General features: G+C 31.9%; 1 protein-coding gene and 2 long non-coding RNA genes across 4 annotated transcripts; 1 reads left to right on the top strand and 2 right to left on the bottom strand.

Annotated features, from left to right (window-relative positions):
* The first annotated feature begins 2,743 nt into the window (after positions 1 to 2,743).
* On the top strand, positions 2,744 to 12,888 carry LOC104773035 (putative ABC transporter B family member 8). Of its 2 annotated transcripts, XM_087510083.1 has the most exons (10): positions 2,744 to 3,084; positions 4,439 to 4,493; positions 4,581 to 4,756; positions 5,241 to 5,698; positions 5,781 to 6,327; positions 6,413 to 6,592; positions 6,677 to 7,969; positions 8,069 to 8,481; positions 8,707 to 9,029; positions 12,423 to 12,888. In XM_087510083.1, exons 1-10 carry the CDS (start codon positions 2,848 to 2,850, stop codon positions 12,533 to 12,535), a joined length of 3,795 nt encoding a protein of 1,264 aa, XP_087366209.1. In that variant the 5' UTR covers positions 2,744 to 2,847; the 3' UTR covers positions 12,536 to 12,888. The 2 variants fall into 2 exon arrangements, with proteins under 2 accessions (XP_087366209.1, XP_087366210.1); XM_087510084.1 differs by lacking the exon at positions 12,423 to 12,888 and having other exon boundaries at positions 8,707 to 9,205.
* LOC147945642 (uncharacterized) lies at positions 11,883 to 12,518 on the bottom strand. The gene is made up of 2 exons (XR_015596672.1): positions 12,379 to 12,518; positions 11,883 to 12,300 (listed from the first exon to the last, which is right to left on the bottom strand). It is a non-coding gene; the product is annotated as an uncharacterized LOC147945642 (long non-coding RNA).
* A 618-nt stretch (positions 12,889 to 13,506) lies between the features above and the next one.
* LOC104773026 (uncharacterized) lies at positions 13,507 to 15,436 on the bottom strand. The gene is made up of 3 exons (XR_015596671.1): positions 15,114 to 15,436; positions 14,737 to 15,017; positions 13,507 to 14,488 (listed from the first exon to the last, which is right to left on the bottom strand). It is a non-coding gene; the product is annotated as an uncharacterized LOC104773026 (long non-coding RNA).

Raw genomic sequence — 15,436 nt, 5'->3', positions numbered from 1 at the left:
GCCTTTACCTGCACCACAAACACAAATTGAGATGCAATACACACAAGCAATAGAGACATCTCTAACCATCAACCAATAATCAATAACCAACAATGACAAACCAGGACTTTACATCGACCAACACCACCTATGCATCGACCGACCGACACCAACACCACCTATGCATCGACCGACACCAATCAAAATCCAAGAATCTCATCAAAACGTTGAAGAACTCTTGAGAACTTCTATTCTCTCTTTCTTTTACTCAAAAGCGCCCAAGTACCACTAATGACGACAACAACTCGACTTAAGGGTTTTCCTAACCCGAAACGCAGCGTTTCACTTAAGTCAAACCGCATAGAACCAACCTTGCATCGACTGATGCACATAGTGCATCGATCGATGCATCCCTTAAACCGGGATTCCGGTTCGCGGATGTTACATGAGCATTCGGTTTTTCTGGTTTAATTGGTTTGGCTTATTTGGTTTTTAAGACACTCAATAAAACCAAACAACAATCAAACCAGGCAAAACAAGAAGCAAACAGCTCCCATGCGCACGTGGTGTTGATAGTCAGCTCAATACTGCTGGTGTCGACCGACATCCTCTTAGTTTTGATTGACATTGAGCATCTCCTCTTCTGGCATTGATCCCTCTTTGCACGAACTTGATAACCTACAAATTGAGGCACCAACAAGCACACAACAGCAAGGAAAACACACAGAGAACATCTGATCCAATCCCCAAAACAACCTACACATTCAAGCAAAGAATCAAAACATTTTATCAAGCTCAGATAAGTCATTTTCATGCACTTACCTCTGATTTGGATTGATTTATGGCAAAGAACAAGTAATTCCACAAAAATAGTGACTCCTTCTCGCCCCCAAGAGCTACTGATCTCCTCTCCTTTCCTTAAAAATACCAAAAACCCAACCCTCTTTCTCCTCAAGCCTCTCCTTAGCCTTCTGGAACAACAACAAGCCAACTCCCTTTCTCTTTTATTTTCTCTGAAAGTGACAAAAATACATTAGGGAAAATCAGAGTGACTAGGTCTAAGTTTTAAACTGGTCAAATTAAATTTAAATTATACTGAACAAACACCAAAATAGTGGTGTCGATCGACATCCTCCTTTTCGTCGATCGACACCCAAACGTATTTTGGGTTCGGGATGTTACAAAGTTTAAGCCACATGGGCTGCTTTTGTGGACAAGTATAAACATTGATTTGGCAATGATAAGCTGAAGTGTGGATTAGATAGGGATAACCTTTACCCATACCTTAGCTTGCACGCCAAGCAACCTTCCTTTATATAAAACCATGAGATCTTGCTTAAGTTTTTTAGTTCTCTACTCCAAAAACCTTACCTTATATCGTGAAGATTGTTTGAGTATCTTCGTTTAATAAAATTCGAATCACAACGAACGATATTTGGGTTCACCCCTCTTATTTAAACCACTCAAATAACGTCATGTCATAAAAATAATATATATATATATATATATATATATATATATATATATATATATATATATATTAATAAATATTTTAAAATATCATTAACAAAAAATTAAAACATATTAATTTAAGTAAATTCAAACCGACACATCGTCTCGTTTAGTTATAAAATCTAAACTTTAATTCTCTTCTATAAACTTAAACTAATATATAACTTCATTTAGTTATAAAATTTGAAACATGTAATAATCTTTCTTAATTGTAAAATCTAAACTTTAATTCTCATTTGTCAACCCAAACCGCCATATAGTTTTGTTTAATTATAAAATGTAAACTCTAACTCCCTCTCCCTTTAATTTATAAACCCAAAACTAAACCATAATTTTTCTTTATAAATCCAAACTCATATATTATATCATTTAATTGTAAAATATAAACTCTATTTGTAACTTAAACTGACATATAACCTTGTAAATCAACAAAGCTTCATAATATATTATTTTTAGTTTTTAAAAATGTAAAAAATATTAAAATTTTGTTTTATTTATATTAGTACATGACATAATCGGATTGGTTGATAAATGAGGGGTGAACCCTTTTGTTTGGGTTTCCTAAGTATTTTCCAATCACAACGCAGTATATGATAATTCAATTAATTCAAATAATAACTTTAAATGTTTAATTTTTATCCCAATTATAAAAATTAAAGACAAATAATATGGTATAGTTAGATATTAAATCCTAGTCTTTTAAGTTTTAATTTGTTAACAATCTTTATAAAATTAGTTACTGATTTTCATCCATAATTAATTAGAGAGAGAAAGTGAGTTTTTTTGGACACTAATAATTACTGAAAATCTTTAATTAGTTTAAATTTTAAATTACATCCTTTAATGAAAAAGTTTTAAGATAGTATAAAACAAATAACATTTGATATTACTTTTTAGTTTTTATTTGAAAAAAATATAAAAATTTATGAATACTTCTACTTTAATAGTATAAATGAAAATATTGTTAATCACGTGTTTTTCAAAATAATATAGATGATTGTCGAAGTAAGTGGTATGTATTACTACAAATATAAAATTATCAGTCTCTCTTTTGGCATGGTTGTTGATTGGCCATATAATAAAGTAAACAAAAAGAGGGAGGATTATGCGGTCAGTCGGTCACCAAAATGAAATCCACATGTGATGAAATAGAATTTTCAACAACCATAAGCCAAAGGCATAATATTAAATTGTTAAAAGCATACAAAAGCAAAAAGCTCCTCCAACCCTTCCATTTTGGATGCATAACACTTCAACCATCACTGGCCTCACTCTTCTTATAAGTCTATGAATACTCTTCTCATCGAAGGTTAAAACAAATATCAAGAAAAAAAAAAAGACAAAATAAGAAATAAAATGAGATCTCGTGAGAAAACCGAATCAATATCATCTAAATCCAGTAGTACCACACATGTAATGTTTCTGTTTGCAGATTGGATAGATATAGTTCTTATGGTACTTGGTACTGTGGGAGCCGTTGGAGATGGAATGTCCACGAACGTGTCATTAGTATTTGCAAGCAGGATCATGAATACCTTGGGTTATGGTCAACACCATCCTAATTCCACAACTTTCAAGGATGAGATTCAAAAGGTTAGACATCTTTTCATTCGGTTTCCTTTACAACTATCACACATCTAACATAAACATTGATGGAGAGTCCATATCGCAACGAAGAAGGACAAACGGGTTGAATTGACTCTACTCGAAGCATTATATTTCTTATAAAGTTATATTTTTAATGTTAATATTTCTTATATTTATTCTAGAACTAATTTATTAAAATAAAAATAAGGAATTTAAATGAATAAAAAATAATTATTTTAATCTTATATATATATATTGTTTTTATTGTAAGAAGTTTTGTGTAATCATGTATCCTTGATCAAGTGATATACATCAATTGTTCTTGATGAATGATGACACAATGGATTGGCACAAAAAAAAGAATGATAACACAATGAAACAAAATACATACCCATTTTATCTCCCATTTTAATGTTAAAGAAACATATAAACTGTAGTACTTTCCTATGTTTGTTTATATATTATATGAAAATCCTTGCTTTCCTACAACTCAAAAATCGTAGGAAACAGGTCTTTCTGATTAACTATTTGTTATATATAAAAAAGTAGTAATTATCTGGTATCAGTACAAGAAATTTGGCCATTCATAACTCACTAAAAATGCTATTATATCATTTTGATAACATTTTTATAAATGATATGATATCCCTAGTCCCTACAGTAGTGGCGGAGCCAAAAAAATTTTCAGAGGGGTCTAAATAATTTTTTTTTTAAAGGAATAAAAATGTAAAATTTTAGAGGATTAAAATGATTTTTTAAAGAAAAATAAGAGTAAAAATGCAATTTTTGGAGACTCAAAATAGAAATTTAGTCTAAAATGTGGTAAAAATGTAAAATTTGTAGAGGACAAAATCAAAATGTAAAATTTGTAGGGGTCCAATTACAAAATTTAGAGGGAACATATTAAAATTTATTACTAATAATACACTAACAAAGAAAATTAAGTGGGGTCAGCTGACCCCAATACAGGATCCACCCCTGTATCCCTAGCTACTATAGTCCACTATATAGTATAACATTTTTTCAGTGCTATGGTATATAGACCTATTATAGCGCTAAGAAAATGTTATTGAATAACCTTTTATAGTATTTAATTAGTGTTATGATGTATTTTTAATGGTACTTGTAGAACTTTTGTAGCTTTGGCCAAGTTTTATGAAAGTAAAAGTTAGTTGTTTCGATCATATATAGTTGTAAAATTATTTTTCTTATTTTATTTATGTATACTCTTTTCTATTAGTTTAGTTAGCAAACCCGCTATTTTAATATAGTAATATATGTTGACAATAAAAATGTATTCTTGTGCGACCGGAGTTCTTAAAACACTCGATCAAAGCATTAACAAAGTTTTTCTATACAGTGCAGTTTATACTTCGTATATTTGGGATTGGCAATCTTGGGAGTGGCATTTATGGGTAATGTCATATAGTTTTCTAATATTTTTACAAGTGAAATATGCATTAAAATGATCTTAAATGTATGGAGGGTTTTTATTGCTGCAGAGGGGTACTGTTGGAGCAAAACAAGCGAGAGACAAGTTGTAAAGATTCGTCGAACATATCTTGAAGCTGTTCTCCGACAAGAAATTTCGTTCTTCGATTCAGATGCTTCCACTTCTGAAATAATACACACCATTTCAACTGATACTTCTCTCATCCAACAACTTCTTAGTGAAAAGGTTCACATTTTGACCAAATATTTTGATCTGCTGTATGAGCGGGTATAGAAAACAAAAAAAAAAAAAAAAAAACTTATCAAGTTTGTGATTCTGGTTGGTTATAAAATCTTAAAATACCATTAAAACACACACACACATATATATATATATATGTTATGATATACAATTTGTGTAGTAAAAGTTCCAAAACACGACGAATCTTATAATATATAAAGGGTTTACTTATGAAACTTAATCTTTCTGACAGCCACAGATGCATAGATATTGTGTGTGGATGAAGTTAAGAGGGGCTAGTCGGAAGAATAAAATCAGAAATTTTATTTAAAAAAAAAAAAAAGTGAAGAGGGTCTAATTATCTAGTTTAACCCATAAAAAAAGGATATGAAACAAAAATTAAAGGGTTTTCCTTAGCATTAGTTGTCTTAATTCTAGGAAAAAAAAATGTATTCACGCCATTACAATTATCATTTTATTGCCATCTCAGGTGCCCATATTCTTGATGCACACATCAGTTTTCATCACTGGCCTTGTGTTTTCGGCATACTTTTCGTGGAGATTGACCATCGTGGCCATCCCAACACTTGCTCTTCTTCTAATCCCAGGGTTGATCTATGGAAAATATCTTGTTAATTTATCAAAGAAATCTTTCAAAGAACACACGAAAGCAAACTCCATTATGGAACAGGCTCTAAGCTCCATCAAGACCATTCTTTCGTTCACGGCCGAGACTCAAATCATCAAGAAATATTCAAAGGTCTTGGAAAGGCACAAGAAGCTTGGGTTAAAGCAAGGTCTTGCCAAAGGTTTGGCAGTGGGAAGCTCAGGGATTTCATTCACCATTTGGGCTTTTCTTGCTTGGTACGGAAGCAGATTAGTGATCCACAAACAAGAAACCGGTGGCCGCATTTATGCAGCTGGAATCTCCTTTGTCTTGAGTGGCATGTAAGTAATTAAGTAAATCCTTGCATAGTCTCTACATTGCATGAAATAATAAATAATGTTTGTAAATGTATAAATGGTGTAGCTCTCTGGGGACGGCACTAACTGAAATAAGATATGTTTCGGAGGCATCAGTTGCCGCAGCTAGAATATGTTCAAGGATTGATAGAATTTCAGAGATAGATGGTGAGGATACAGCAAAAGGATTCATACCAGAGGTGAAAATGAAGGGCAGACTTGAGTTTGAGCATGTAACCTTCATATATCCTTCTCGTCCAAAATCCGTAGTTCTCAAGAACTTCACTATCACAGCTGATGTTGGAGAAAGCGTAGCTCTGATGGGAGCTAGTGGAAGTGGTAAATCGACAGTGATTGCATTGCTGCAAAGGTTTTATGATCCATGTGAGGGGTTTGTGAGGATCGATGGGTTTGACATAAAGACTCTTCAGTTAAAATGGTTGAGAGGACACATTGGTGTCGTGAGTCAAGATCATGCTTTATTTGGAACGTCCATAAGGGAAAATATAATGTTTGGGAAAGATAATGCATCAATGGATGAAGTTATTTCAGCTGCAAAGACAGCAAATGCTCATGGGTTTATTACACAGTTACCGAATGGTTATGATACCCATGTATGTATTTGAGAGTGTGGATTTCTTTTACAAGATTATTATAAATTTGTGTATTTGGTTGGTTATAACGTCGACATGAAAACAGGTGGGTGATCGCGGGGCACTTTTATCAGGAGGTCAGAAACAACGAATTGCAATTGCACGGGCAATTATTAGAAACCCAGTGATTTTACTTCTAGATGAAGCAACAAGTGCATTAGATGGTGAATCTGAGACATTGATTCAAAACGCACTTGATCAAGTAGCCATGGGACGAACCACACTGGTAAATCAAACTTTTCTCAAGCTCATATATGTATGTGTATCTATTTAATTATTTTTGTAATAGTATGCTTCTATCGTGTAACAGGTGGTAGCGCATAAGCTTTCAACAATTAGAGGAGCGAATATCATTGCCATGTTAGAAAATGGTTCTGTTAAAGAAGTAGGTTCGCATGAAGATTTGATGATGAAGAACAACCATTATGCAAAACTCGTAAAACTTCAAAGGCAATTGACCCATGAACAACGACAAGATCTTAGCGATGGTAATAAAAATCCAGAGATAGGACAACATTGGCCTACTAAGAAAAGTATTAGTAGGCTAAGCATATGGTCATCTCCTGATCTCATTGTTTCTCCTCTATCATTGGAGAGCATTCACACAATCAAAGTCGATGATAATATCCCTTCTGCTTCATTCACTAGACTTATTCCAATGGTTTCTCCTGAGTGGAAGTCTTCTCTTGTCGGTTGCATATCAGCTGCAACATTTGGTGCAATCCAACCGGTTTACGCCTTAACCATTGGCGGTATGATCTCTGCATTTTTTGCAAAAAACTCACAAGAAATGGAGGATAAGATACGCATTTACTCCATAATCTTCACTTCCCTCACCTTTCTCTCCATCTCCCTTAATCTCCTTCAGCATTATAGTTTTGCCAAAATGGGTGAAAGGCTAATGCAAAGGCTTCGCTTGAAAATGCTCGAAAAAATCTTTACCTTTGAACCTGCCTGGTTTGATATGGAAGAGAACTTTAGTGGTGAGCTTTCTTCAAGGCTTAGTAATGAAGCGTCCATTGTCAAGTCCTTAGTAGCCGACAGAATATCCTTGCTTGTCCAGACCGTTTCAGGTGTGACAATTGCGATGATCATAGGTCTTCTACTTTCCTGGAAACTCGCGTTGGTCATGATCGCTGTTCAGCCTCTCTCTATCCTCTGCTTCTACACCAGAAAAGTTTTGCTCTCCAACATTTCCTTCAATTATGACTATGCACAAAACCGTAGCTCACAGATTGCATCAGAAGCTATTTACAACCACAAAATTGTTACATCCTTAGGGTCCACGAAGAAGATCATTGAAATATTTGATAAGGCTCAATATGATGCGAAAAGAAAGGGTAAGAAGGCAACATGGCTCGCAGGCTTTGGGATGGGGTCAGCACAATGCCTAACCTTCTTCACATGGGCATTAGACTTTTGGTATGGAGGAGTGTTGGTTCAAAAGGGGGAAATCTCAGCTGGGGATGTATTCAAAACGTTCTTTGTTTTAGTAAGCACCGGTAAAGTTATTGCGGAAGCAGGAAGCATGACTTCTGACCTTGCCAAGGGCTCTGCCGCCATTTCTTCTGTTTTCCGTATCCTTGATCGTCCTTCATCTCAAGTAAGTTACAAACATCTTTTTTCATCTTGTAATGTTGAACATAGTTTCTAGGAACTATATATTCGTCGTATATTATTGATTAATTAATGCTACATGAAGGAAAACATAAACCATGGAGCAAAAATTGAGACAATACTAGGGGGAATAGAAATGAAAAATATTGATTTCGCGTACCCTAACCGGCCTAGTATTACGGTGCTTCGAAATTTTTCCTTGGACATCAAGCCTGGGACAAGCATTGGATTGGTTGGTACATCAGGATGCGGTAAATCAACAGTGGTAGCTTTGATTCAACGCTTCTATGATGTGGAAATAGGTTGTGTGAAAATAGACAGTGTGGATTTGAAAGATATAGATATAAAATGGTATAGAAAACATACTGCTTTAGTTAGCCAAGAGCCAGTTATTTACTCTGGAAGTATCCGAGAAAATATTATACTCGGACGACCGGAAGCGACCGAGGATGAGGTTGTAGGCGCTGCTCAAGCCGCCAATGCTCACGATTTTATCTCGTAAGTATGATTCTATTTTTACTAGTAAAAACAGTATTATTTGAATCCTCCTAACGGTTTGGCTAGTAGTTTGATTTATAGGTTTCTTTAAAGTCTATTAGAGTTCAAAACTAATGATCGTAATTGAAAGATTTAACAATAATATTTTTCCATATTTTTAGTTATATTATCTTTCACTTTTTTTTTTTCAATTCTCTTTATGCTTTTTGTTTTCTTCTACTAAAGGGCAATGGAGAAAGGATATGAAACCGAATGTGGAGAAAGAGGAATACAACTTTCTGGTGGTCAAAAACAGAGAATAGCTATTGCTAGAGCCTTTTTGAGAAATCCTATAATACTCCTACTTGATGAGGTTACGAGCTCCTTAGATTCTAACTCAGAGCATGAAGTTCAGGACGCTCTAGCTAGGATCATGGCTAGCCGGAAGATGACTACTGTAGTAGTGGCCCACCGCCTCAACACACTGAAAAACTTGGATTGTATCACGGTGATCGCAGATGGAACTGTAGTGGAGACAGGAAGTTACGACCTCTTGAAAAATATTGGAGGCCAGTTCTCTAAACTTGTACATGCTCATGATCTTATATCTTGAAGATTTTCTCTAAAAAATTAAGTAATTACTACTAACTGTATAAAGTTATATTAAAAAATTTAATATGAAAATTAGATACCTTTAAATGTGTCACAATATCCAAAACCATATATAAAAATTTACCCTTTAAATTTAAATTGCACTAAATAATATAACTGAGTTTTAGTGATCAAATATATCGGAAGAGAAAAACTTATGTTTTATTGGGCATTATAAAAATACAATATGTTATTGGTTTTTCCAAAAACAAATAAAATATTATTTACATTGCCTTCAAAAAATAAGAGTTATAGAGCTTTTCCACTTTATTAAATAAAGCTTAATTTTCAAAATTAGTAACTCATATGATCTTGACATGTGTCAAGTCCTTTTATAAAATTTTAACAAAACTAAAATGAAAATATACAGCAAATTAAAAATTCTAAGTTAGTAACTCATATGATCGTGATATTTCAAATTTATCGATAAGATTTTGAGACGTGTAAAAATCAATTATAAAAAGATATATACAACAAATTAAAAATCATAAGTTAGTAACATATATGATCACAACATGTTTTAAGTCTATCATTATTCAATATTTTGATATGTGTAAATGAAATTATGAAAAGAAACTAACTATACAACAGACTAAACGTCTTAATAATATAAGGATTACTATTACTATTTTTGAAAATATATGAAACAGAAAATAATAGAGTAAATTACTAATTCTGATAAGAAAATAATTGCAATTATTACCTTTTGTAACTATATATTAAAACGGAAATTATACCAAAAAAAAACTGATTAAAACATATACAAAAGAAAAAATCTTATTATATAAAGCTTGATGTCAAAGTTACTCATTAACAAGATCATGACACGTGTCAAATATATTGATTAGATGTCGACATGTGTCAAATTTTTCAAAAGCTTGATGTCAAAGTTACTCATTAACAAAATCATTACACGTGTCAAATATATTGATTAGATATTGACACGTGTCAAATTTTTCAAAAAATTAGATTTACAGAATTACTCATTAACAAGATCGTGACACGTGTCACATATATTGATTAGATGTTGACACGTGTCAAAATTTTCAAAAAATTAGATTTACAGAATTTTACATGTTTATATTTTAAAATTTTTATTTTTCTAAATCAAAAAGGAAAACTAACAAAATCAATATATTTTTCATTGTATGCTAATTATATTATATGTGTGTTCTTAATAAAATTTATCATGTGTAAGCAAAAACTTAATTTATTAAACATGTATATTAATTAATAAATAATAAATAACAAAGTTAAAAGAATAACATAAGTTATTTTAACATAATTTTAGTCAAATATAAATTGTATTTATCGTTGTAATATATTTTTTTATTGTATGAGATAATATAAATCTTATGAGATAATATGTAAATTTTTATTGTAAGTAAGTACACAAAACCTTGAAAGAATAATGAACTTAAAAAAAAATTCAATAGATGATGTGTATTAGTATAGTTTTACATGTTTTACTTTAAATATTTTAATGCATGTAGTAATATGAGAAACCTGAAAAGAAAATAGAAAAAATGAGTTTGTAGGTATGAATTTTTGTTTAATTGATGAAAATTGACAAAATATTACTTATGAAATTATGACATATAGAACAATAATATTTAGGATATTTTTGGATTCCAAAAATTTTGTGGATGTTAAATGATTTTTTGATTATTTTTATTGTTAAATTTAAAATACTAACCAATATACATATTAGTAATTTTTAATGTTTAATTTTATAATTTCAACACATGTATTTTTGTAATGCACATGTCAAAACATAAGATAATTCAAAATAAATTATAATTTATAGGAATGAATCTTCAGTTATTTGATGAGAATGTCTTTATATCTTTATAATATGTTTTTATTTTATAAATTTCACTCATGTAAAATTGATTAAGACATGAGGTAAAAGTAGTACTTATGAGATAACAACATAACAAATATATCTTAAAAAATGTTGATTCAGTTTTTTTGCGAATTACATTTTGTTAATTTTTATTTGTATTTTCCATTCTTACTAAGATATATATTTGATATGATGTATTAATTACGTTTGATATAAAATATTTATTTCATGCATTAAGATGAAATGTGTAATTAAAATTAAAATATGGTTTATTATGATGGTATAGATTTTTAAATAGTACTCTTTTTCCTATAAGAGTTTTTGGGTAAAAAAAGCACAAACATTAATAAACAATAAATATTATGTCATTTATAAAACTTCAACCAACAGAAAAATATACTGCATAGTTTAAATAGTCATAAATTGTTATATTAATAAAAATTATACACAGAAATTTGAGAAAATATTATAAAATAGAGTCAAAAAAGCCTTAAAATTCTTATATAATGGAACTGAGAGAGTATTAAAATGAAATATGAGAGGTTCATATTCAATATTAAAATGTTACAAGATAAAATCTAAAAACATGTACATTACTACTTAATTATTCTTAATATTTTTTTCAAATTTTTACCCGCGTAATAACTCGGGCCTCATCTAGTGTTATATAAAGTTTGATGTTTTAAAATGAAAAACTAACATAATTGCGACACATGTCAATAAGTTGATCATATTTTAATGCATCTAACCCTTGAAATTTTGATTTCTCAATAAAGTTTTACGTAGTCTTGGGCAAATAAACCGAACCAAAATCTCGGTTTCGGTTCAAGTTCGGTTAGTGGGAAATAACTGACTGGATAGTGTTTCAACTATCCATGGATATCGGTTATTAACCGAACCAAACCGATATCCATTCGGTTATCTGAATCAAACTGAACTCATATTAAAAATATGTTTAACACAGAGAATTCACAGAAAAGAAAGGAAAATAGTCTTGTCTACAACCAAAGGAATATAGGGGAGTCTACAACAGATAGATAAGGTGAGTCTTAAGAAACAATTTCAAAACAACCAACGCAAATAGAGGTCTCATGACAAAGAAACTCGATCAAAACATAATTTTCAAGGACATCGACTCGGTTATGAAGACACACCCCCACCTCCTTCAGTTTGGCAATTTCGTTTGTCTTGTCCTTAAGCTGCAACTTCAATTAATAGATTTGATTATAATGGAGTTCAAATTCGCTCAATCTCTCCCAATGCTTATCAACATCCTTCCTTAAGCTGTTGGTCTCTTCTTTAATGGCATCAACCCAAATTTTTCGCTTGTACAAGCCATCATCCTGCAAAATATATCAACGAACACACATTCAATCATTAACTTGTTTAATATGAACACGCATTAATCTTATTTGACTTACCTCATACTTAACGCAAGTAAACCATCTCTTTTTCTCTGTATCAGTTGGAGGGATCTCTTCAACAATTTGTTCACCACATAGGCATAGTAGAGGCATGCCCAAATCACCATCGGCTATGGATGTTCTCCACTCGTCTAACTTCTGCTCCCTCTTCTGATATGCATAGTATGGATCTGCCTCCAATTCTCCATGGTTTGAGAAGAGAAATTAGAGATCGAGATCGAGAATGAGATGAGAGAGAGAGAGCGAATCTTAAAATTGAGGAGAGAGAATGAGTGGATGAAAAATGAAACGAAGAAGGAAATACTAGATTATTTTGTGAAAAAAAATAGAGTTTTATTGTCACCTATACAATTATGTGTGTTCACACTTAGAGGGGGTATTAAACTTGTATTTTGGAAGATTTTAGAGTATTCTTAAAATCACTTGTTATTCAATTGATGATTTTTAATAATCTTCTAAAATCCTATGTTATTCAATTTGGAATCTATGTAAAATCATTTAAAATAATTTACAATCTCTTGTTATTCAATCAATGATTTACAAAACTTATTTAAAACTAGGTTAAACCCGCGCTACGCCGCGGGATTGGTTTATTATTTTTTTCTGATTTCAAGATGTAATATATATGTTCTTTGATATCAAACTTCATAAGTTTTTGATTATTCAATGGTTATTTTTTATTTTTAGTATTATTTTTATTTTCATATGATACTTGAGTTTTTTATTTCATAAATTTAGTTTTTACATATATTTTAAATTTTATTATGTTAAGAAATAAGTTTTTGTTTCTTTGACTTGAAAATTATATTCTTCTCTTACTAAAACAATACTGAATATTTTGGATGTTAATATATAGTTAATCCAAAATGTTTGGTTTTCATTAAACCAAAAAATTAGATATATATTTGAAAAATTAAAGTATCTTCCATTGAAATTAAAATTGCATTTTTAATTCCACAATGAAACTTTATTTCTTAGCTTACAAAATGAAAGTTATCTTGCACATCTTTATTTTTTAATTTCTTACAATCAATGTAAGGAGAATGTTTACAGGCAGGACATAGAAATAAGATACAAAGTTTGTATGAAGCATAATAATCGGTTCCTTTGCTAAGCGATCCAAACTTGAATTCAAACTATAAACAAATATCATATGTATATAAAACTCAACCAAGTAGAAGATATTATTTAAGTGGACATCAGTTGCAAGCTCACATTTGCTTCTCCTATATGCTTCTAAATTTGCTATTAACGTTCATCAGCTGTGTTGGTTAATTCTGATCGGGACCCGCTTCTAGACTACTGTGTTTTTCCTCATCCTTTATCTCACCAACAGATCTTCCTCTTCGGCATACTTTGCAGAGATCCGACACAAGCCACAGTCTCCACTTTACATGCATTATACAAACCCAGAAACACTCAGGTGAAACCATTTCTAATCAACTTCACTGTCACCACAATAGCCAGGTCTCAACACGATGGCCTCATGCTGTCAATAGTATTTCAGAAAAGACAAAGGTCTCTGACCTTGATGACAATAAGTTTGTGAGAATAGACCGTGCAAACAGCAGCAAAAGACAAAGAATATTCCAAGGAAAAAAAACTCAAACCTGAAGATAATAATGTTAAAGAGAATGAAAAATCAATAAAACAATTTTTAAATGTTCATTGTGTTTACAGAACTTGCGAATGTTTCTCATGTAGAATTTTATAAGCACACACAAATCTTGGATTTTAATGAGCCTCTCATAACCACCTGTTCTTCTACTGCGACTTTAGTTGGAATTTACGGAGATTGGTCACCTCAAGAGCAGGTTTAGTGCAACAAAGAGATTAGGAAGATACTTAAATATCCGTGCAACAATTAGCAATAAACAGATCTAAGATGAACTCTTAAGCTCAGCTTATGGTTTAGCAAGCGCTTATATATCTCTCTACCTTAACACCTTCGATCAACTGAGACTCCTTACAGGTTCAAAGAGAGGTTATGATCCGAAACAGAATGTAGAGTCTGGGAGACTCGCAGTCGTAGCTTGCTTTAGACATGTGACATAATCGGTTTGCAAGTTCATATGCAATACTTAATTACTGGAGAAAACAACTTCTCCTGGCCAGTTCATGATTACAAAAATATTTAGGAGCACAATATACATTATAAGATACTAACTGCATCAACATAACGTCTAATACAAAACTCTGGCTAAAACTATCTAACGATCAGAAACTTCAAAAAATGATGAACAGCTACAGGCCTAGCCTGACTTGTCCACAACACGAAAGTAACTTCACCAACAAATACTAATTTGAAAATCATAATAAACCTAGATATGGAACCATTGTGAGAAGAAAACTTACATAAGTAACATATTCTGTGTTGCGTCTCCTAAGATGTAGGACTTGAAATTCGGCCACTGGTCTAATTTTGATGTCATCTTAGCCGATAAAACTCGGTTAAAATACACTCAGTTCCTTGAAAACAAAATGTGACACACAAAATCGAATACAAATTATGTTCTCTACATATTACCTTATCATCTATAGAATTACAAATGTTACACAGCTTTCTACCACACAAAAATAGCTCTCCTCTTTCACTGGAGCACTCATCTTTTTCTCCCTCGGATCTCCTCCAATTTCTAGATTCAAACACATCAATACAATCTCAAATTCACAGCCTAAAAATCTTCCTTACTCCCCAAAATTAAGAGACATAAAGAATAAAATTATGTTACGTGGGAACGAAACGTAGAAGAAGAAAAAACCCATCATCGTCGGATCTGATGAACATATTCTGGTGGATCGAAGAAGAAGAATTCCACCACAACCGATCGACCATCGATGGGGCTAACATCATCATCGGATCTGCTCAGATTGGTAGAGAGAGCCATGGCTAGGATCAGCAACAGAGTCGGACCCTGATATAAACGGCGCTGAAGGCATTCAACAGCGATCCACGGTATCACGACGACGAAGAAGAAATCGAGCCATTGATTAAACACTATCGTTTTCCTTTTGTTTAGTCCACGTAGAGTAAAATTATGTGAGATGAATTAAT

Source organism: Camelina sativa, chromosome 4, assembly GCF_030686135.1.
Source record: "Camelina sativa cultivar CO46 ecotype springtype chromosome 4, ASM3068613v1".
NCBI lineage: Eukaryota > Viridiplantae > Streptophyta > Magnoliopsida > Brassicales > Brassicaceae > Camelina > Camelina sativa.
This window is presented reverse-complemented; position numbering and strand designations above follow the sequence as displayed.